A 24,040-nucleotide genomic window follows, 5' to 3' on the forward strand; every position below is an offset into this window, starting at 1 on the left:
AAATTTTGAACAAGCGCGCGAAAGCACCAGAATTCATGTAGCTAGGCCTTTTTCTCATTTCTTAGTTCATAGAAAAACCAGTTTTTTTTGTATTTAAAGGGATATAGAAATTTATTATCTGATGCTACCCCAATACCTAAAAGAGCAGACACTCTTAGCAAACCTCCAGCTTCAAAATTTTCTGTAGATACCGGTGTAGGGCTGAAAAATACATTACAAATTTGAACAAGCGCGCAAAAGCTTCAGAAGGTAGGTACTGTACTCATTTCATAAAAAAAAAATATTTTTTGTATGTGAAGGGATATCGAAATTCATTATCTGATGCTACCCCAATACCTAAAAGAGCAAGCACTACCTCCAGCTTCAAACTTTTCTGTAGACACCAATGTAAATCAAACAATCGTGTGGTAACACTAGATGCAGATACCTTTTTTTTTAATTTCGTGTCATAATACCATTCGATTGCCGAAATTCCCAAGCTGAAATTGAGAAACTGAGATAAAATCCAAGAAAAGATCCAGTTGGCGTGGGCGAGATCAGGGAAGGGGAAAGGGCAGATCCGTAGCAAAACATGTGAACCACACCAGTCACTGCGGGCTCCCAGAGTTGTGTGGTGCTCCTGGATTTCTCTTTTTCGTCAGTTTTTTTGTAAGTTTTTCCGCCGACAACTATTGAGTGTTTTCTAACTAATCTTAGTGATAAGAAATCAAAAGTTCGTTTTCGAATTGAATTTCCGGGTCTCCATTAGATTTAACCTTCTAACATTAAAAAAAATCAGAATAAACACTTGGCTTTTGATAAGGAAGAGTATCATCATTCACCTGTGCAGGTTAATATTTCAAACTAAAACCGAACTCGCTATTGTCTTCAAATGGTCTTAATTCAACTGTCATTCCATCCCAGGTATCCCCTAGCAATACAGTATGCTATTTTAAGAACGATTTGAGATCCGATTACCAACCTACTTTTACTTATTGAGCTCCAAAAATAGAGCGCAGCTCCTCATTAGATTACATAAAATTTTGACATAAAGAAATTTTTCAACGTCTGGATCATTAGAGAAAGAAGGTATAGATCATTTTTGATAATTACCATATCTATTAATACTAATTGATTATTTTAATTAGAATTGAAAGACCACAATTTCATAGAAAATGTTCTAGTTGTTATCAATGATGATATTCATTTTGATTTATTTGATGGCTCACTTAGAATATTTTCTGAATATGCTTGAACTTGAAAAAATATTTTTGTATTTTTCAATTTTTTTTGTTACTTCAGTCCTTTGCTTTTCGATAGTAGGGAGTTTATTTTTCTTCAATTTGAAGCTTTATTGATGGCATTCAAACTATTCATATTCGCCACTTGTTTTGTTTTATGGATGCAGTTGCATTAATTTTTTAAACCTTCGGATATGTTCCTCAACTGCTATCGTTTTCGAAAAAGGAATGAGGATATACAAGAAATATGAGATTTTCTGCTCTTAGGGAAAATCTTCACTACAATACTAAATTCAATTTAATTATTGCAATTGTTAAAATTATTTCCAATGTGAAACTTTAGATCCGATTCTAGCTGAACAAATTCAGGCAAAAAAAACCTGCAAATAATGATTTTTCTTTAAACAAAACTGAACATTTTCTTTGCTAATATGCAAATTAATATTTCCAAAAACTTGATAATTGCCTAATACATACTGATAACAGTTTGATGAGGTTGAAAAGGACGTCTTTGTACGAATTAATACAAATTGCATTAATGCAATTATAGTTCATCTAAAATTCCTTATTCAAAAACGCTAAGCGAATTTTGATTCGATATCGGGAAAGAATGTTGCTGTTGCAAAATGGCGAACGCACTGGTAATTCTTGAGCATCAGTTATAAAATTTTGAGTTCTGATTTACTGCGAATTGTTTTATTTCCATATTTCTGATAAACATTTCGAGGTTAAAACAGATCAATTAATTCAATTAGTTTCATAAATTAAATCTTTTTCTCAGTCAATTTTTTTTATGGCTTTTGAGAATTTTGAGTTCTGATTTATTGCGAATTGTTTTATTTCATATTTCTGATAAACATTTCGAGGTTAAAACAGATCAATTAATTCAATCAGTTTCATAAATTAAATCTTTTTGGTCAGTCAATTTTTTTATGGCTTTACAAATCTTTCATGAAGGAGTGGTTTTCAAATTTCGATTCGCATGCATGTCCGCTAATGAAGAAAATAAATGAGTGCATATTTAACATCACTAACGGTAGAAAGATATTACCTTTCTGACCAAAATATCTAATGCATATTTTTAAATCATTCTCAAAAAATTGTACTCGCAACTTCCAATAGTTAATAATTTGCAATTCTCGAAACGATATCCTCGAAAAAGACTGTTTATTTCATGAGTCTTCCCAGAAGTTAAACCACCAGATACATACAGTAAAATTTCAATCCTGGTCTATTTCTAGATTACAAGAGTTAAGATGTTTAGTTTAGATTCAAAAATAACTGTTATGCTTGCTGTCGTTGCCAAATAGAGCTTGGCAAAGATTCTTAGTTTATTCTCAGTGGCTTCGGTTCTATATGTATTAAGACAGAAACAACCGATTACTTTCATAACAAAAAAATCATCCGAAAATTAGACCTCAAGGACACAATCAAGATTTGAATAAAGATTAGTAAGATGAAAAAATTATTCTGATAAATATATTCGAAGAAAAACATGGAATAGAATATTTTTTTAACACATGTTAACACATGTGTTTTCTTTTATTTCACAATATCCAGAATCAGGTGGTTTGCATTCTACATTTGACAAAGATCTATAGTATTTTTAGATACAATAAACCAAAGGAATTGAAGTAGGTTGTGAAATAACAAAACAATTACATTTTGGTTTTCATTCATTTCACAAAATTCAATATCAGGTGGTTTACTTTCCACATTTCCCAGAAATCTATAGTATTTTTAGATACAATAAACCAAAAGAATTGATGTAGGTTGGGGAATTACGAAACAATTATATTTTGGACCTTCAAATAGGCGTCTAGCGCCATATTCTAAAAATAGCTTCACATTGTTAGCTTCTGAGACTTTTGTCAAGAGGCTTGGGCTTGAGATAAATTTAAATCCCAATCATTATTGACGACCTACAATTACCAAAGCCACTTCAGTTCCGAATTCAAATCCTATGAAGTAACACTAATTGACCGTCTGTCTTTTTTGCAGAAAAATAACCTTTCAATATGTCCGACGAAGAAGAAGTTTACTCGTAAGTGAAAAATCTAAACTAAAAAGTGCCATTCCTTATAGCTATCTCACTGACCCACCTCGGTTTTTGCTTGCTTATTTCGTCCCATTCAATCATCTCAAAAAAATTATTTCCAAAATAAAACATTCATTAAATACGATATTCTAAAGAACCTACATAACACATATGAAAGAACAAAAATAAAACCGTTATAGTTGATGATTTCTGTGAAATTCAGATAAAATCTTTAAAATTCCTGCAATGCCTCCTGCTGCCAAGGTTATTCAAGAACTTGTGCTTTCTTTGCTTGCACCCCATGCTTCGTAAAGCTAAGGTAAATCTCAATTTGTGTCGTTCTTCATGTTAATATTTGTCTGTGTGTCTTTTAGTGAAGAAGAGGAGGAGGAAGAAGAGGAAGTCGTTGAAACGTAAGTAAAAATCGGATTTGTACTTCACAGCACTTAATTTTTTCCTATACCATATTGCATCTTGCTCAACCTTTTGCTGCATTCTGAATAAAATTGTCTACTTCATTCTTCATATTTGCAAACATGCTTTTTCATTATTCTAGCTATTGAGAGAGTATCTCATCACAGTGCCAAAAAACTTCAGCAACTGTGCTCAAAATTATGCTTCAGATAAAAAACAAAGAATAAATCTGATTTTTTTGTTGTGTGATTTGAAAACTTGGACAAATTTGAAGTGACAAATTAGGTATAAAAAAATTGGTCGTGTGTGGAAAATTGAATTGACATTTTTTTCTGGCATCACACTTGGAAAAAGGAATATGAAATTTGGGTTTTTAAAAGTCTTGTACAACTTTTTTTATTTTTTTCATTTAGATCGCGTTTTTGCCTTCTCGCCATCATCTCACTATCCACCAAGCCTCATTTGATTATAGAACTTTTAGTCCTAAATAAAAGTTTTTTCTTTTTCCAGAAAGTAAGTAGTATGTCCAACCCCTGTTTTTAAAACCGTACGTTGAACAGCATCCTTGTTGTGGTGACCCTTGTTGAGCGTTTTGAAATAGAATAGCCCTTAGTAGTTTTATAAATATTTTGTAGTTAAGTTTTTGATGATTTGATATTTTATATGTATTTTTGTTTTTTTCCTTATCACTCGTGAACCTCCCCTGCCCTTTGTGATGTACCATGTAGGACCACAACTACAACCACCAAAGTCGAGTAAGTTTGAGACAAAACTAAGGAGCAATGCCTGAATCAGCTTCGAAATTTTTTTTTGTCTCGATTTGGTCAATATGCCGCGCCTACAAACTGTAGAAAATGGATCGTATGAACGTACTGGTGTTTTAAATATTTTCCTTATATCTATCAAATCTCGCTTTTTCACATCTATATTTTTTTTCGATCCATCTTCTATTTTTATCAAGCTCTAATCAGAAGGCTAACTAAAAACAGTCAACGGATTTTGTTGTATTTTGTTGTAATTCCTCATTCCCCAATTTGTTTAATCTCGCGCCTTCTTCAAATAAAGTTGATGTTCACAAAACAAAATACGACAAAATTCTCAATCTAATATCCGCAAAGAAGATACGATAAGTCCAGAAGATTTTTTTCCAAGAAATCATTGTTGACTAACAATGGTTTTTTAGCTTTTTCGCGTTTTTATTCTTTATTTTCACCAACAGTTTAAAATATCATTTTTTTCAGTAACTTTTTGAACTAAACTATTTTTGTGAAGTTAATCATTTTGGGATTTCATGTTTTTTCACACGTAAGTTTTTACCCACATATTTTTCGATAAATCCACCCAACACACAAGCGTTGAAGGCGGTTTTGGGTTGAAATCTTTCGGTCACTACATCCTGGATTTTTTTGAAGAAGTTGGTAGAAATGGATTCACAAATGATAAATTTTTCCAACTGACCACCTGATTCAATTTTTTCAGAAAAACATTTTTTTCTTGTTTGATACAACGAAAAACATTCACAACCAATTATCCAAAAGCAAATGTAAAATTATTTGACGATCGCGAAGATTTCTTCTCGTAGATGAGGAATCTTTCACCAAAACTGTTCGTCTACGTAAAACAAAAAATTTAAAAAAAAAACACCACACTTCAACTTACTACAGTTATTCCACACAATCCAAATGTTCCAAAATAAACACCTTGAACCAAAAAAAAAAGCTAAAACACAAATATTTTCAAGAAAAACTCACCTCATTCTCAATGATTTAGGGCAGAGAAAGAAGGTGATCCAGAATTCATCAAGCGCCAGGACCAGAAGAGATCAGACTTAGACGAGCAGCTCCGTGAGTATATCTCAGAATGGAGGAAACAGCGTGCAAAGGAAGAGGACGACCTCAAAAAACTCAAGGAGAAACAAGCCAAACGCAAGATCAGCCGGGCTGAAGAAGAAAGAAAAATGGCCGAACGCAAAAGGCAAGAAGAAGAACGTCGTGTTAGGGAAATCGAGGAGAAGAAACAAAGGGATATTGAGGAGAAGAGGAGGCGTTTGGAGGATGCTGAGAAGAAGCGCCAGGCAATGATGCAATCCCTCAAGGATCAGAACAAAAACAAGGGACCTAACTTCACCATCACCAAAAGGGATGCCACAGTAAGTTTCGCCTTCATTTACTAGGGAAATAAGAATCAGAGAACTTAGCTATCTTTGACGAAAAATGACCATCTGCAGCACAAACATGGACTAAGCAAATTTCGATTAGATCAGCCTACTCAAGGTTTTCAGCAATAATACTCCTTATATATAAAATAGGGTTGATTTTGATTTAAAAATTCTAATTACAGTCAAACCTTTCTGCTGCCCAAATCGAAAGGAACAAAACCAAAGAACAGTTGGAAGAAGAAAAGAAAATCTCTCTTTCCATCCGTATCAAACCTTTGATAATGGACAACCTCAGCGTTGAAAAACTACGTGACAAAGCTCAAGAGTTGTGGGAATGCATTGTCAAACTTGAAACTGAGAAGTACGACTTGGAAGAAAGACAGAAACGCCAAGACTACGATGTAAGTGAAAACTTAAGGTCAACTCGATATCAAATTAATTGGTCTTTATTGTAGCTTAAAGAACTCAAAGAAAGACAGAAGCAACAACTCAGACACAAAGCCTTGAAGAAAGGTTTGGACCCTGAAGCCCTCACTGGAAAATACCCAGTAAGTAATTTGTTTTTATTGTTATGAATATCAATAAAATAACCTGTTCTTGAATTTTTTCAGCCCAAAATTCAAGTAGCCTCCAAATATGAGCGACGTGTGGACACCAGATCATACGACGACAAGAAGAAGCTATTTGAAGGGGTGAGTTTTCAAAATTCAATAAACAAGTCATATACAAAGTAAACACCCAGTGCAAAAATCAATCACTTTCATTGATATTCAAAAATAAAAACTTTCAAGTTAAAAAAGTCTCATATACAGATGAAGTTTTTAACTACATCTCTATTTTTGATCATCTACTCATTTTAGTCTATGAAACATAAGAAAGTTATAGCAATTGAAAAATATTCATTTATTGATCTTATTATTGACCATCTATTGCTATAGCTTTCACAGACGGGCTAAAGACGATACAATTCGCAGATATTAGTTAATTATTAATGTATCCTAATATTTATTATCTAAATTTTTAATAATTACTCCATATATATTCGATATCTTCAAATTGTGTCGTCTTCTGCCAGTATTACCTATAAAATTCACAGTTACACACAAATATGAACTCAGTAAGTATTTGGCATGCCACCGAAGCGAATTCGTTAAAAGATTAAATACCATAACAGTGTTTTCAAAATTTCAATCTATTGAAACAAAATGACATAAATTTTTTACACCAGGCAAACTAAGTACACTGTCGTAATAGAGTTGTACCTAATATATTTGATTTAGGGATTTGATCATTTGTATATGGATCATGTGGAAAAAATTTGGCAAACCAAAATTCAAGAATTTATGACCAGGCACAAGTGTAAGTGACAACGTGTTCGTCCACGTGGTCCTTTAGTTCTTGTCCTCATAAGATGTACATGTTTCGTTATGTTCATGCTAAATATGTGTGATCGATTTTGTGAAAATGTGGCTGTTTAACAAATAAATGTAATGTTTGAGCATGGGATTTATATTTTTTGACAGGGTTTGGAAGAAATCATCAATGAATCAAAGGAGAAACAATGGAAAGATAAAATTGGAGTATTTGACTCAAGACAGAAGAGTAAGCATATTCAACACTTTACTATTAGCCCTTGCAGCGCTTGTGCGAATTGAAATTGCACAATTATATGGATGATATAGAAGTTACCTTCAAATATAATAGAACCCTTCTCAGCTAATTTGAAATATTGCTTTCAATATAACTCGAACTCATAAATATCTATTACATATTATCATTAAATCTTGAGGAAAATTTTAATTACTTCAATATCTAATCTTTTCGGTCAACTTTTAGTGGTATCAAGTTCCCTAATTCCACAGAAATAAAATATGCTTTTTCTATAGCCCGACTACCCAAATGGTTCGGTGAAAGGCCTGGCAAGAAAGCAGGAGACCCCGAAACTCCAGAAGGTGAAGAAGAGGGCAAACAAGCTGCAGATGATGATGAAGACCTCAAGGAGCCTATTATAGAGCCCGAGCCAGAAGAAGAGGAAGAGGAAGAAGAAGAGGAGGTCGAGGTAGATGAAGAAGAAGAAGAGGAAGAGGAGGAAGAAGAAGAATAAATGGCCAAAAATGAAATGGTAAGTTATAAAGGTTTTCAAAAGCATTAAGGCAGTGAAAATTAATAGATTTGGTTTATGGAATTCATTCAAGATTTTCAATAAAAATATAGAAACAATGTCAAAACTGGTTGTACAAACAATTTTTCACGACAAAATAATTATATTTTGGATCAAAGCTAGACAGCTTAACAATAGGGGTCCGAATCCTGTCTGCGTTTGTGCTTACATTAACAATAAATATATTTTGAATAAACTTATCTGGGCACATGCAAAATGTGGACCCATAAAAGAGAGCACTACTAATACGAGTAACATAATCTCAACGAAAAGTTAAGAATTTTGGTACTAAATATTTAATGTACCCCATACTTATATTATCATAATTGAATATAATAAATCTCCTTATATAAAACTAAGTCAGAGATATTGAAATTAAAATTGAACCTGCTTATGAGCTTTTTTTTAGAAATATATTTTGCAATTATTATCAAGATACATTTTTTCCAGATTCTTCTCTCCTGATCAAAGTGAATATTTATCATCTATATGAGAACGCGAGCAGCTTCAGGATTATGTTTATAACATGAGTTTTATTTCCAATATTATAAGCAACATCTGTTTTAATTTATTTATAATTACTATGAAGATACTGTATTTGTAATCATATATTATCATTACAAAATGTTGTTCAGTTTTTTCCTTCTTTATTTCCTTTTACAGGTTGATTAATTGGATAAGGAATAATTTGTTACAAAGTTCACAACAAGGCGTTTGTTGATATGCAAATAATATGAAATTTTCTAATTGAAAGATGAACGAAAGATGTGTTTCCATACTCTGTAAAATATTTAATGTGAAAGAATAAATTGATCATACAAAGACATGCTCCTTGATTCGAATCTTGTAGTGATAATAAAAATATTTAGCATAACCTTTAAAAAATAATCAATTTATTAACAATAAATGTAAAAATATTACATTCCAACAACACCATCAACAAAAATTATATTAGATAAACAATATAAAAAATGAGTTTATTGAGCTTACGCTATCACAGGAGGCCTCTTGTGCTCATTGTCCACAAAAGACAGGAACTTGTCTCTATTTCAACTTCAGCAGAACCATTATATGAGTTAGATGTGCTGATCAATCCTCCAAATTCCAATTTCGTTTTATCTGAAAAATTTTATCAAGTAGTTCTTTGACATGTGAACATAGAAACTATAATATTGTGTTATACACAATCAATGTTTGTGAAAGGCAAAAGGGGAAAACGTTGTCACTCTCTGTAATACTACCTTCGGCATTCTTTATACACATTAATATCACATCCTGAGATAACAACTTGCTAGCACTGTATACAAATATTACAAATAATAATGAAGCAATTATATAAGCATTTTTGATAAAAGCTGAGTTAATAGGAATAATAGATGGAAAAAAAATCAAAATGTACAATGGAATTCTCATATGGATACTCAAAAATATTAATGAATATTTAAAACACCAAAAGTCTTACCTAAATTCCATTTCAATCCAGATGTTGTAACCACTGCTGGTGATCCTATAGGAACTAAACTACACCAATTTTTATTTTCTCTCAATATTTCAGGAATACTAATCTTATAAGTACCAGGTTTCAAAAGCCATGAAAAAGAATCACTACAAAGTAGGAAAACAGAGGTATTTGGCAATATACTTTCTGATCTATATAATGTATTTATGTTTGCCATTAAATGATCTAACCTTCCAGCAATCTCAGTCAAAACATAAATTTTATCAATCTGGAATAATTTTCAAACATGAAAAAGCAATAATAAAATAAACAAACATCTTTTATAACTTACAGATAGGTAAATGTTTCACGAAGAGAATATCATATTATCATAGCAATGGTATTCAAGCAATTTTATTTAGTTATGATATGGAATTCGTTAGAAATGTTATGTGATACTGCTCATTTAAAAAAATAATTCAATAATAACTGAAATAGAAAGATGATATTCGAAGACCTATTGCATCTAACTACCTGGGATCCAAATTTCTGCCTGCATATATTATAATAATAATAATAATAAAGTTTATTCATGTACCCCATAATATATGTTGGCATGAATTCAATTAAAATTCTAATGGTTCTCCGATAAATTTGTTCTTGAACTTTTTGATATTCCATAGCATTCTATACCAAGAACAAGAGTTCAAATTATTCTTTTGAAGGTTTTGGTATTGTTTTTAATAATACTCTCACTATGTTGAGAGAAAAAAATCCATTACCTTTCAAAATATTACCACAAAAATTATTTCTAATAAAAGAACTTTGAAATAATGTGCCATATGATACCCAAAAAGCTATGTACATCAGGGATTGAAAGAATATGTTAAAACCTTTAGCCTCTAGTAATACCTCAATTTTTTTTTGTTCCTTATAATCATTCAATATCTCTAAAGCCTTTGTGAAGTCAGTTTCTTCTTGATCAGGAGTGTGAATAACTTGAACGCCATTTATTTTTTTCAATTTCTCAAGCGTTTCAGTTGATATAGAATCGAAATCTCCAGTCAATAAATGTGGCATATATAAATCATCCTTTTTTTTATTCAAATTTTCCTTCCAATTCATCCAACACTCTGAACCTCCATCAACTAGTACTCTTATATTGGCTTCATAACAAATAACTTTAATTACTTCAAGAAAAATGTAACGAGATTATTTTAAAAACCTCTTCAAAAAAGATGTGAAATGTATATAAACATTCGTACAATGACAGAGCATACCTTGATTCCATATTTTCCTTAATTTTATATTATTTAACTTAACAGGAGAGTTCAATAAAAGAACACCAAAACTGCTATTATTCTTTGCCAAGTTCAAAAAAAGTTCTTCACAAGGTCGAAAAATCTTTATAGAAGTCATCTTCACAATATTATCATCTTACAAATAAAAAAAAAAAATTAATAATTTATCAACATTAGGGGTCACTCCATTCCCAAAACAGTAAAGTTAGGTTAATATAATTGTTGTCAAAAACGTTTAGATCGTTAGAACTAAGATATATTGAACTAAATTATCAACACGAAATTTTTGCCATTATTCCAGAACGTACAAATTTTAGTGAATTCATCCTGAGATACGCTCATATTAATTAAATTCTTTTCTGAAATCTATAGCTTGCTTTTATTCACCTATTATCACGTGATAACCAATGAACTGGGTTGGTCAAACTTACGATGACGTCAATTTGAAGTAAAAAAGTAATCTTCATAACGAATTACTATTGAATAATACTTATGACATCAAAATGGTCTTCACAAAAAAAATTGTATCATACAATTTCTTTTACGGAAAAATGTACTGTTTTGAGAAATATTCATGCGAATTAAAAATATCCATCACTGAATAATTTGAACGGATTTGAAAAATCTATTAAATAGTTCTTTAGGCAAAATGAAAACTATAATGTTAAACCAGAAATTATGATTACACTTGATTTACGAAAACTTTACAGTAATTAGTCACGACGATAATTATTACATTAATATAAAAACAATAAACATACATTTATTAATGAAAGATAGAAATGGGCTACAAATTGATAATATTTTTAATTATTGTAATGTTTTACTATCAACAAATAATACAAAAGTGGAAGCATAAAGTTTCAGGGAGGTTTGAGCTTCATCAATAGAATGGACTAATTCAGATATTTTTAACTTTCTACAAAAATGTACTAGAATTTTTCACTCATTATAGACAACACTAATGCTGTCCATCCAGTAAAAGGTCTACAGCCGCTACCATGACCTGTTTTGTCATTGTACTGTTCCCATAAGAACCCAGATTTCTCATACTGCCTCATTATATTTTGAATCACATTCATTCGCAGTTCCTTGTATAGTTTAGCTGCTTCTTTTTGATATGGACCACTTTCATTTGAATAATAATGTAAAGCTCTAACAGCCAAATAATTGATATTGATCCAAATCTGACCTCTCCAATATGGAGGGTCATGTTCTGTATTCCTTTTCATATATAATGGAGAATTCATTGACAGTGACCTCAAGCCATAATTTGTCCACAGTAGTTCAGGCTTTCGTATTTTTTCCAATAAAACGCCCAAATGTGATGATGTTGGTTCTAAAATCCTAAGCAAGAATGGGAAAAGGTTGACATATCCAAATGTTGTGTCAACGAAACGATATTCTGGGTTTTTAAGTGTAACTCTCGCCATTTCTCTGTTCTGATTCGGGGATCTAGGCACAATATCAGGCCTTTTCAAGATAACAGCATCAGTATGCAAACCGTAATCAGCATAAGTTTGTGAATATGATGACCAGTGAAGCTTATTCATCAGTTTATTATCCGTAAGATAAAGAGCAGTTGCTTCATATTTCGACGTATCCTGGCCTAAGAGAGTACCTAATCTATGTAATGTTGATGCTGCAATAGCCATCCAGCAATAGAGATCTATATGCCTCTCATCAACAGTAGGATGTGATGCTCTGGGGAAATCATCTAATCCAGATGTTAAAGTTTTGGGATTTAATTCTTTGTTAGTCTTGTCATCTCTTCCTCTCCAACGATATGAACCAGGAAGAGAACCTTTTTGAGTTGAATTGAACCATGAAAACCAAGCCTGAAATAATGAATAACTATTATTGTATTTCAATCCCTTCTCCTATTTGACAAAATAAAAATATTCAGATGAACTCGAAATAAGTTCGAAACTGTGAAGTTACACAATGTAGAAAAAACTAAATTATGATCAACTACCGAATAGAAATGGTTAAAACAGTTGAATATTATCATATTTATTGACATCCTCATATATTAAACTCTTAAGGGTAATATATTATATTGGTTGAATTGTGTTTTGGCCTCCTCTTTGAATTTCATTTTTCTTATTGTTATTTTTATCAGAAATATTTATGCGAGTTGTAAATATCCACTTGTAAGGTGCTCAATAAACATCAGTTAATGGTTTATAATGATTAGAAAATTTTATCGAATAGTAAAATTTAAAAAAATAAAATTCGAATTCCCAAAGAATTTTTACCGTTTTTATAATAGTTATTTATAATACAAGTGCAGAAGGCATTGATATTCTTCCACGAGTTCAAAATTCAAAAACGAGCCACGAAGTGGCGAGTTTTGGAATGAACGAGTGGTAGAATGAGCCTTCTGTACGAGTATTATACATTATTTTCTCTAATTCATTGCATTTTCATTGAAATTAATGAAATATTTCCATAAATATATTTTAGTGATTTTTGCATTGAAAAATGTTGGTTGGCAGAACTGATTTCTTTAAGGCAAATTGATGAATTGACAGATAAAGCCGTGGCGGAAAGTTCGAAGTACCAACATAGAATAATAAAATATTACCATAAAAACTGTGCGTTTCTGATATATTCTCGCACGATTTTGTTCTACAAGATGTGGAAGAATGAACGGAATAACCACAGAATTAGAGAAAACTTATTTCTACACTCACCTGTAACCTAGGATACATCCTTTCAAGCATTGCTAGCTGACCTGGATTCAGATCATTCTCATAATTGTCAAGAATAAACTGTAAGGTGATAAAGAATGTTGGCGGATTAGCATTTGTATTCCTTTGAACAACAAACTCATTTGGAACTTTTGCCACTGCTTCCTCTCCTAATATCTGTTCTCTAGGAATCCATCCTTCAGCATTCATCAAATCCATCCAATGGCCAATAATATCCATTTCAATATTGATATCCCACTTTGAAATCAACAATCCATGAAAACCTTCGTCCCAGAGAAATCCTCTAGGAAAAAAGCTCCTGAAAAATAAATAAATCCAAGGATCAATAAAGGATAATGACATTAAATCATCTCATTTTCTCTTTGAAATGAAATGCCAGACATATTGTGAAAATTCGATCACTTATGGTATTACTACTAATAATCACCTTGAAGGAACAGCTGTATATAATGGAGCATTCCAATAATTTACAGGTTCATTAGTATAAGTGCTTTGTACTCTAGAAGCTCCGTAAAAATAACCAATTCCACCAATCAAATTGCTAAGTGCTGCCTGAGCAAATTTAATACTTTTGGTGTTAAATCTGAAAATTATATACATATAGATGAGAAAACACAATAATATTTATTATTTTCAATATAACCATTCTCTCTTCCAAATGAAATGAGAAGCCTCTAAAAATGAAACATTAATTGAAAAAAATTACCCTTTTTGCTTCAAATTGAAAACTTTCTCAAACTTTTCGTTGAAGGTTGACTTATGCTTCTCTAGAAGATTCGTATAAGTTTGTCCACTCAATGTCTCTTCTCTCACTCCAAAACTACCCGATTCAAAGATCACATCCAATGTAAAAGGAACTATTCCTGTTATTTGAGTGGCTACAAAATTAGAATTTTTCTTAATTTTTTTTATGTAGTCTCCACATATTGAATGAAGTATACTTACCTCATCACCTTGCAATAAATTTCCTGCTAACATCACTCTTTTCTTTGAATCCTTTCCTTTCTGTACTAAACGTAATGATGATATAGTTACTTCTCTCAACAAATGAAGACCAGGAGTTCTTGTCATAAGAAAAGATTCACTATCAGTTAAGCCTATAAAACAAGATTAATAGAATAACTAGTACGCCCATAGATCTACCTTGTAGGTAGATCAATATATCCTTTAGATCTACCTAATAGGTAGATCAATGTTGTCCATAGATCTACCTTGTAGGTAGATCAATGTTGCCCACAGATCTACCTTGTAGGTAGATCAATGTTGTCCATAGATCTACCTTGTAGGTAGATCATCATAGCCCATAGATCTACCTTTTAGGTTGATCAATATAGCCCATAGATCCATATTTTAATTCATTCATAAATACTTCCATATCTCCTGTAAAATCGATATCGCACTGTATAAAAAATATTCATCGCACGTATATCTTCGCAAATTATGCAAGAGAAAACAAATCTAAAGCTCTTATTCCAATTTCCAGATTTCATAAGGTCTCGATTTTCCAGAAATGTATAATTGGCGCTTGAAAATTGTACACCCTGTATATAATCGTCAATCCCCACCTGTATACCTTCAAGAATTATGCAATTGAATGATAACCTATAGAGCTAACATGACAACTATAAGAAAAGTTTTCAGTTCTCCAGAGACATCTCGGAAATTGTACACTCTGTATAAACGTTATTCATCGCACGTATATCTTCGCAAATTATGTGAGAGAAATCTAACTTGAAATTTCAATTTTCAGATTTCATAAGTTTTCAATTTTACAGAAAAGCATAATTGGCGCTCGAAAATTGTACACCCTGTATAATATGGTCAATCTATCGAAAAACCTCCAATAGGCAACTTGAAAAAAAACAATGTATAATCGTTATTCTTATATGTACTTTGAAAATCGGAAAAACATAATTATATGTGTATACTACGAAATCATTCACACAATAGACTAAACAAAAAATTGATCCATTTCAATAATCCGAAGCATTCACCGCCAAATAATATAAAAATTAATAACTGGCGAAAAATTAAGAAAAAAAAAATTATCACCTGCTGCAAGATTTGAACTCGCAGACCTCAGATTGTACGACCGCATCCCTAATGACCCGGCCAAACCTTTGCATATTAAGGTGCATTTGTGCTTCTTATAGGAATAATGTCAAAATAACTGGTGACAGAGATTCTATAAATTGATGAATTTTCATGAATTTCGTTTAAAAAATCGTTAAATATAAGGGAAATCGAATTAAAATATCTCTACCTACCAGTTTTCTTCGCCTCAAATGCTGATATCTTTCCAAAATGATATATTTACCTTGACAATTCACATGAAACGGAATGCTTCAAGATTTGACCAATTTCCATGAAAATATCAACAAAACGCAAAAATACCATCATAAAAGGGCGGTACATACAGGTGTAGTCTATTATTTCCTCAAATTTCTCGTTAAAAACTTTTCAAATAACCAAATGACTCCTGTAGAGGCTTCTGGCAAACCAAGCTTTCCACTGACACAAAACGATTCCGCTTGAAAATATCATAAAATATACATGGAAAAAGGGATATAAATCGCATCTGATTCATCTTTTCTTGCATATTTCCTCTCGATTCGTCCAAATTTCAACATTTCCATTAAAATATCATCTGACGTTTCCCATTTTCATTCTGTATTTCGACGATTTCATGAATGAGCACAGAATTGGTTAAAACGTCAGAATATTTTGAATAGATTATTAGATTGATCCTTGATTTTATTATACAGTTATTCATATTTCAAATAGTTCTATTCATCAAGAGCCCTCTAATGGACACGGTAAAAATAATATAAAACCTTAATATTCTAGAAACGTCAATTGCCGCGGACGTTGCTAGGCCCGTTGCTACCCAAGGACATCGTAGTATTTTCCTATTGGTCGTTCACGTCGACGTGAATCTGGAAATTCGTCGGGAAATTTCCCAAACTTTATCCGTTCATTCCCAGGTAATCCCGAAAAATCGGGAAACGGGAATATCCGCGGGAGTTAATTCGACATTTTCTCTTTCTTCCCGTACTTTTAGTTTTTCTCGTATCTCTCCCAGAGCCGAGAACACTCGACCGCAAAATCGGTCCAAAATCGTTCGATTTTCGGTGGGAGGAGCGCTTACGAGTTTAATATAGTATAGATTAGAGAAATAAATGCCAGACTTCAGATTAAATGATAATTGGTTGAATTTTAAAACTATTGTTTTATGTTAAATGTTAGTTCTAAAAATATTACTCAAGAACTGAAGCAACAACCCACCAGAATGATTTGTCAATTTTATACTGAATTGTCCCAGTCCTTCAGTTTCACCTTTTATGCCAGTAAATGTAGTTTCAGAATTGGAAGACCATATTTGACCTTTGGTTGTTTCATCCAATGCCACATACCAAATGAGAGATACCTCTTCACCTTCAAAGATACTATAGTTTGGCTGAAAAATAATTAATTCTTTAGAAAATTCATGAAATTTTTTATGGAAAGGTAAAATTATGTCATCCATTAAAGCAATTGATAATTTCATATCTGAATAAATGAGTTTTTGCAAGATATTTTGGTATTTTTTCGAACTTGAAATAATAATGATTTCTAAAGTATTCATATAAATCAAATTAAAATACTACAGAAAAAACTATGAATATTTCAACATTATCAAGTTAAGAACATCAAAAAGGAACATATACCTCATCAGAACACAATGGACAAAATTAAATTGCTATTTGAAAGTCAAGTAGGGCATATGGAGATCTAGAAATCTGATAAAAGATTTTTTTAATTATAATTGTGGATCAGGATGTGAGGAAAATTTATCTTGAATATTATAATATGAAAGAAAATTGAAAACAATAATCTTCAAAACTAAAAACATTCATTTTTAATCGAATAACCATCTGATTTTCTTACCATAGTTTTAACATCAATTCTAGCACTCCAATCTCCACCATGGCTACCTCCACTCTTTTTTATGAAAGATGTTGTGAAAATAAATGGATTATCTACAATTTCCTGTACACCGAAGTTGACACCATCATGTTTTAACCAGCCATAACGATCCAAGTTATCTGACTGTTCACACCAATGTCTGAAGAATATGGAATGAGCAATTTCAATGTTATAATACACATTGAATTTTACCTAATGCCATCCCCACCAGGCTTCAACCGTCTAGGAAAATACCACATTAAACCTGTAACTAAGGATTCTTTATCTCGAGTTTTCAAACCAAAATAAGTTCCAGGTCTGTAAGTTCCCCAGAACTTTTCTGGTACATCTAAACCACTTTTAATGATTGTACGTTTGTTATCATAAGGTGTATTTACTCGAGTTTCCAAATATCCGATATATGAAAAAGAAACTGCTATAATCATCACAAAACATACTAAAACTTCTTTCCAATAACTAATATAATTTTTATAAATAGTATTGCTTCTATTTGTGAAATTACTACAGTTACTACTACTACTATGTTTATCACTCAATTTTCCAGCAGTTTTTCCAGATATAGTCAAATTTTTTCTTTGCCTAACCATCATGAATTGTATCCTGTCATAAGTAGTGAGTTAAAAAATAATTTTAGCTTTTGATAATTTGATAGGAATCCTTAAATTTATACATAAAAGTATACAAAGATGTTTTTAAATACGAAAACGTAGACCTAACCTAGATTTTGATTATCTAGATAGACCACTGAATAAAGATTTATTTCTTTATTCAATGAGACAGGCGTGTAAGTAATCCCAGTTAAATTTCTGTGGAAGAAATATGTTATCCAGTTTGAAATTTTAAATATGGGTATCTATTTAAAGCACATATTTTAATATTGAATGATTATTTAAACAATATATGGTCAAATGAATTTTATGTAGGGAAATAATAATTGTTTAAAAATAGAATCATTTTAATAAAATAATGTATTCAAACAGTTTATTTGATAAAACAGTGTAGAATATTGACTGTAACAATATTTCAAAAATTGAATAAGCAAAACAATAAATAACAAAAAATGGTTTCTTAACTAAAATATTTTCGAGTCTTAATGAAGTACAAATTTATAATCTCATTAGTCAGTTTTTAACAATTATATTGGAATTCAAATAAGAGCCAATTTCTTTACTCAGTGGGATTTCATATAGGTAATCCTTAAAAGTATAACATATTGAAAATAAACTTCTCTTCAAAGATGAGGAAATGGCATTTTTTGTATTACAATTTGAGTTTTCATTACTAACCATTTTCTTTATTAATGTTGGTACTTTATTCAATTTATCTAAAGCCTGACTCAATCGAACCATGGTTGAAATAATATTTGGCAAATCTTTTTGAACCACACCATACTGGTCTTCTCTGATTGAAGCGCATATAAGTTCTGCAAGCCCTTGGGAGCTCCAAATGATCAAATGTACATCAGATAAACATTTCTGCATGTGAGCCTGAGGTATCTCACCAAATATATAGTTAATGCCAAAGAAAGCTTTACAAGCTGCCATAAAATTAATCAATTTATTCTTAAATTTCAAGAAAACACTTTCTACAGGTTGTTCAGGAATAATTTTATTCCGTAGGGGAGAATTAACTTCCAATAATTGTGGACTTTCTCCAGGATAATAGGGAGATGTCATATTTCGCAAATTTTTGAATTTATTAGGTATTGGAGTCTGGCAGTGAATTGATGCAATAGTATTTGGGATTGTGGCTTCATTTATACCCTCCGAGGACTTAGTTAGCAGGTTTATGTAAGAATTATATAAATCTAGAATATTTTCTATCAAAGAATTCCAATTGTGTGGGTGTTCACCAGGTTGTGATAATGTAAACAGTAACTGACGTCTCATGGGAGACCATAGCGAAAGTCTATAAAGATCTAAGCATGCTAAACTTTGAACAATGGGAAGTTTTTCTAGTTTAACCGATTCTTGTAATGTAAGAACATTTTCATTCAGTTTAATTAAAGGAAATTCCACAGACTCAGTTAAAAATAAACTAAAAAACAACTTAATTAAATTCATATTGAAAAAATATAGTGCAGAAAATAATAAGTGGAAAAAATAAAATTTCAAGTGGAAACTTTCATTGATCTGTAAATTAAACATAAATGCCACATTTTCCTTGATATTACTACCACATAAATTATAAAATAGTGTAAAGTACATACATGGCCATACAGCTTGTTTGAAACTTCCTTTTAGAAGTGGTATGACACTGGATTTGAACTGGGTTAATTTTTTTTGTTGAATAATTGGAAAAGTTAAATGTTTGTCTGAAATATACACACTAGCAAAGTAGTACAATCCTACCCAAAGTCCACCAAGTTGCAAAAACATAGTTTCTTCTACCAAACAAATGATATTTTCCTCATTAACTCTGGTCATTCTTTTAAATTCACCTCCCACTAATGACAGTACTAACCATACTTGCACAATTCCAACAAGACTGTGTAACAATACTAATACAAAATTATGCAGGGAGAATACAGAAAGAAACTTGTAGAATCTATTGCTACTAAACGTAGGACGTAGCACATAGTCTTTGGCACAAATAAGACACTGAGCGAAAATAATTGTCATATGTGGTATAACATATAGCCAAGCAGTAAACGAAGTTACTGTATCAAATGATGTCCTTATCCATGACAATGGATTGAATGGATCCCCATTAATAATTATTAAGCAAACATGTAAGATCAGCAGTTGCGAAGAAACACTACAAAGAATCGCACTGTACAATTTCCTGAAAAGGAGATCTTTATACGTGAATGTAATAGGTAGGTTAGGTTGAACCGGCAACATTTTTCAGGTTTTTTTAAAATACGGATTGGTTTTCACAGCAACAGTAACGCACTTTTTGTTAGTCTATTATACATAACTATTATTTTCGTTTTTTACTAGTGGGCAATGGCTTAATTAACAATAACTGAAATGATATTTCAAATTGTAGATAATCGAAAACGTTAAAAAATACACAGAACACATATGATATGTCAAGTAGGAATAGATTCATAGAATTGTGATACACTTAATATCATAGAATTAATAAAACCATTATTATTATTAATTATTATTAGTTCGATGCTTAATATATTTTAGGCAGCCGAAGGAATCCGAGTACCGAATTAGTAAAATTGAATTGTAGCTTTAAATATTAGTAATATATGCTTTATAAATTCACACAAATATAGTACGCAATATCTTAAAAAAAATAAAATTATTTTTATCATCAATATATTCAAAAGAGATGTTTTTCACTTATCTACAGATGTTAATTATATTTTCTAATTAGATACTAGAGACAATTCCTCTGTAAGATAATTTTTCTCATTAGAATATTTAGAAGGCTGCCCAAGAACGTTACAATTCCAATAATTTTCAGCATCAAGGTCTTACAGAGGCAGATGTAAGGTACTTTCCTTATGCAATCAATAATAGGTATAAAACATAGTACTAAAGTATGTATCATTAGAACTAAGTCATTGTGATACACTAATAAATAATGACAAATATTTGTAATAGTCAAAATTCAACATTTTATTTTTCATAATATATTACACTTATATATATTTCACAAAAATAAAACAGCACCTGAAAATCTGAGTGGAATGAGAATTGCAAATAAAATATTAAATTTCTTTCATGAAACAAATCTAATTTCATATGATTTAAATAGGCTACATAATAATGTACATCTAATATACAAGGTATCAATAATTACTAATTCAATCATTATATCAACTACCTGTAAAAGCATATCACAATGTCAGTGGTTACTCTGCACACACAGGCAAATACATTCAAAGATTTTCCAATGAAAATGCTTGATCAACTTTCGGTATTTGGCATTTATACATTGAATAAATTAATAATTTTAAAAATAAATGTAACTTGTTTGAAATACTCAATGAACCTATTGTTAAACATAGTTCACAACAACATTCCCAATTATTAATCATACTAGTTCCTTAATGTTCATATGATTGAATAGTTAAATCAATTTTTTTAGAAATAATTTCAACTAAAGTTTTAGAAAAACAAAATTTTTTCAATTACTTTATCATTTCGATTACTTTTTCTCATCAGATTTATGTGGGTCAACTTTGTTTTTGATTTTGCTATCATTTGGGGAATGTTCTGAGCTACTCTTAGTTTGATCAACTTTAGTTTCCTTATCTTTTTGAAGGGCCTTCTCAATCTTGTCTTCAACTTCCAATATCTCCTCTTTATCTATAATTTCTATTAGTTCATCTACTTGTTTATCTGATAAATTGACATTTTCCTTTCCAATAATTTCGATAACCTGAAACAAAATTTTTGTTATTGAATGTTTTATGTATTTTTATGGATATTGTAGAACAAATGTTACCAAACTTACCTTCAGGACATCTTCCACTTTAACAGATCCATCAAGATCATCATCAATCTTTCTTAGCATTTTTGTTATTTTATCTAACCTTGATTGATCAGGGACATCTCGTATCTGCTTAATAGCAGTAATGATGTCTTCAATTTTAAGTATCTGTTGTTTTTTCTTCTCTGTTTCTTCGATTTCCAAATCTTTCTTAAGTTGACCTTCTTTTTCATTTAGTTCAACAAGAACTGAATCTAGTTTATTTATCATTTTATTAACTTTATTGAATAATCTCTTGGCAGCTTTACTTTCTTTAATTTCAGGTTTCTGTTGTGAAGAAACTTCTTTTTCAAGATTTTCAACATCTTCTTTATAGTCAGCCATTTCCTCCTTAAGGTCTTGTAATTCTTCTTTTTCTACAATGAATTCCTTTTCTTTAGAAATGCTATCCAATGCATTTTCAATTATTTCAATATCTTTCGTTTCTATTTCTTTTTCTTTCGGTTTTTCATTCAATTTTTCCAATGAAAGTTTATCAGGATCCACGGAAGCATCAATAATAGGGGCAGTATCTACTAGAGTCTCTCTGTCTTTTTGTTCTTTCAGTTTTGCTTCTTCCTCTTTTTTCTCTTTCCTTTCTTGTTTAATCCTTCTTTCTTCTTCTTTCAGCAATTCAAATGCAACCTTATTATCAATTTTTCCTTCCTTTTCACCAATAGCAGCTTTAGTTTGTGTGATAATGGTATCAGGAAGAGTGGAAATAGTGGCTTTCAGTTGATCACTAGTAGGAATTGTTTCAGGCAACATCAGTGCTCTTGATAATAGTAGTAAAGATGGGGGTACCTTCTCATTCAAACTTAAATCTAACCATTGAGATAACTGAGATCTCAAACGATCTTCTGTTAAACCATATGCTCTCATACCCCTTGATCTACAAGCTTGTTGAACTTCTGGTAAAGTTAAGGAATCAATTCCTTCTTTTTGTATCATTTTGTCATCAGCAGCTAATGAACGAAGTTTCATTCTCAACTGAAAACGTAATAAATTATTTGTTCCCAGTGTTTGAACTTCTAGCACTCTACACAATGCTATCAATTGACTTCGAGAAAGTGAGTCTAATGTTATTTCATCTTCAAAAAGTTTGGAAAATTTCATTATTTCCTCATTAGATACTCTTTCACCTGACGTTCTCACACGATTGAACCATTCAGCAAATGATTTTGCTTCTTCTGAATAATGGTCCTTGTGCTGTAATGACATATTATCCAATGTTTCTTGTAAAAATTTTGCCATTTCTAATTTAACTTTCAAATTTTTCTTATTTTTATCCTCTTTATCAGATGCTGTTTGAAAGGTTGAAGGTAACATTCCAGGAAAAAATTTTATAAAAACTGGTAGTAAAAACTCCATGAATGGTACAATTATAAAAACAGAAAAAGGCACTAAGCGGAACATATCTCCTGTAGTTCTTATTAATAACCGATATTCACGTCTGCTTAAAGTATATCCATTCAACACTCTCCAAACTAAACCAAGGGAAATCTTCATATCAATAAATAATAAACGAAAACCATGATAATAGTGAAGTAACTCTGCAACTATTTTTTCTTTAATAGACTTCTTTTTAACAACTTCTTTTGGAGGTTCTTGAATAATAGCAGTAGCTGCTTTCTGTTCATCATCCTTTTTCTTCTTTAAATTCTCAACAGTGACCTCTACTTTTGAAGATGGTTTCAATGGTTCTTTACTCAAATGTGAATTTGACAATGATATATTCCTGTACACAATACTTTTAGGAATTGAAGAATATGACACATTGTTATCTAATATTCTTAACTGATCAGTTGTGTTAGATAAAGTTGAATTCCATAATATACTTTGGGAAATTATTGGATATCGAATACATTCTCGTTCGGTGATACATTTTACTCTTTGACAACCTGGAATAGAATAATTATCAAAACTCAATTTAGCATGATTCCTCACAAAATATTTACTTTTCAAAACGCCAGAGCTTGTAAGAGCGGATTTTCGAATAACATGAAACATTTTATTATTTAAAGTTCATATAAAATAGTTTAATAGGTATACCCTGTACCTAACTCCGGGTTCGACTTTGGTAATTACTAAAGTAATAAAGATAAATGTATAGGTTGGTTTTCTGTCAATCAGATTACAGAAATCGTGACAACAGATAATGGAAAATCTATGATCATGACTTTTGTGCCGATGAAA

The 24,040-nt window shown here is 31.1% G+C and overlaps 5 protein-coding genes across 16 annotated transcripts; 1 reads left to right on the forward strand and 4 right to left on the reverse strand.

The window, feature by feature from the left end:
- Positions 1 to 533: 533 nt before the first annotated feature.
- LOC123676825 (troponin T) lies at positions 534 to 8,628 on the forward strand. Of its 9 annotated transcripts, none has more exons than XM_045613063.1 (12): positions 541 to 648; positions 3,222 to 3,264; positions 3,633 to 3,671; positions 4,183 to 4,185; positions 4,401 to 4,427; positions 5,443 to 5,821; positions 6,013 to 6,231; positions 6,286 to 6,378; positions 6,442 to 6,522; positions 7,111 to 7,189; positions 7,717 to 7,952; positions 8,442 to 8,628. In XM_045613063.1, exons 2-11 carry the CDS (start codon positions 3,239 to 3,241, stop codon positions 7,932 to 7,934), a joined length of 1,164 nt encoding a protein of 387 aa, XP_045469019.1. In that variant the 5' UTR covers positions 541 to 648; positions 3,222 to 3,238; the 3' UTR covers positions 7,935 to 7,952; positions 8,442 to 8,628. The 9 variants fall into 9 exon arrangements, with proteins under 9 accessions (XP_045469026.1, XP_045469020.1, XP_045469024.1 ...); XM_045613062.1 differs by lacking the exon at positions 7,111 to 7,189 and adding an exon at positions 7,354 to 7,432 and having other exon boundaries at positions 542 to 648; XM_045613070.1 differs by lacking the exon at positions 4,183 to 4,185 and having other exon boundaries at positions 534 to 648.
- A 234-nt stretch (positions 8,629 to 8,862) lies between these two features.
- Positions 8,863 to 10,954, reverse strand: LOC123676826 (thiamin pyrophosphokinase 1-like). 3 transcript variants are annotated; one of them, XM_045613074.1, is made up of 5 exons: positions 10,710 to 10,954; positions 10,342 to 10,619; positions 9,681 to 9,718; positions 9,454 to 9,596; positions 8,863 to 9,110 (listed from the first exon to the last, which is right to left on the reverse strand). In XM_045613074.1, the coding sequence occupies exons 1-5, from the start codon at positions 10,846 to 10,848 to the stop codon at positions 8,986 to 8,988; spliced, it is 723 nt and encodes a 240-aa protein (XP_045469030.1). In that variant the 5' UTR covers positions 10,849 to 10,954; the 3' UTR covers positions 8,863 to 8,985. The 3 variants fall into 3 exon arrangements, with proteins under 3 accessions (XP_045469030.1, XP_045469028.1, XP_045469029.1); XM_045613072.1 differs by having other exon boundaries at positions 9,454 to 9,718; positions 10,710 to 10,951; XM_045613073.1 differs by having other exon boundaries at positions 9,454 to 9,718; positions 10,342 to 10,595; positions 10,710 to 10,946.
- Positions 10,955 to 11,473: 519 nt separating this feature from the next.
- LOC123674828 (mannosyl-oligosaccharide glucosidase) lies at positions 11,474 to 18,147 on the reverse strand. 2 transcript variants are annotated; one of them, XM_045609929.1, is made up of 8 exons: positions 17,603 to 18,147; positions 17,372 to 17,549; positions 16,730 to 16,901; positions 14,390 to 14,541; positions 14,151 to 14,341; positions 13,872 to 14,027; positions 13,427 to 13,742; positions 11,474 to 12,568 (listed from the first exon to the last, which is right to left on the reverse strand). In XM_045609929.1, exons 1-8 carry the CDS (start codon positions 17,998 to 18,000, stop codon positions 11,663 to 11,665), a joined length of 2,469 nt encoding a protein of 822 aa, XP_045465885.1. In that variant the 5' UTR covers positions 18,001 to 18,147; the 3' UTR covers positions 11,474 to 11,662. The 2 variants fall into 2 exon arrangements, with proteins under 2 accessions (XP_045465885.1, XP_045465884.1); XM_045609928.1 differs by having other exon boundaries at positions 14,151 to 14,541.
- A 200-nt stretch (positions 18,148 to 18,347) lies between these two features.
- LOC123674829 (nucleoporin NDC1) lies at positions 18,348 to 20,456 on the reverse strand. The gene has a single exon (XM_045609930.1). The coding sequence runs from the start codon at positions 20,251 to 20,253 to the stop codon at positions 18,532 to 18,534; it is 1,722 nt and encodes a 573-aa protein (XP_045465886.1). The 5' UTR covers positions 20,254 to 20,456; the 3' UTR covers positions 18,348 to 18,531.
- Positions 20,457 to 20,963: 507 nt separating this feature from the next.
- LOC123675521 (mitochondrial proton/calcium exchanger protein) lies at positions 20,964 to 23,988 on the reverse strand. The gene is made up of 3 exons (XM_045610884.1): positions 23,803 to 23,988; positions 21,830 to 23,745; positions 20,964 to 21,754 (listed from the first exon to the last, which is right to left on the reverse strand). The coding sequence occupies exons 1-3, from the start codon at positions 23,852 to 23,854 to the stop codon at positions 21,521 to 21,523; spliced, it is 2,202 nt and encodes a 733-aa protein (XP_045466840.1). The 5' UTR covers positions 23,855 to 23,988; the 3' UTR covers positions 20,964 to 21,520.
- Positions 23,989 to 24,040: the final 52 nt, after the last annotated feature.

The sequence above is a fragment of the Harmonia axyridis genome, chromosome 3, assembly GCF_914767665.1.
Source record: "Harmonia axyridis chromosome 3, icHarAxyr1.1, whole genome shotgun sequence".
NCBI lineage: Eukaryota > Metazoa > Arthropoda > Insecta > Coleoptera > Coccinellidae > Harmonia > Harmonia axyridis.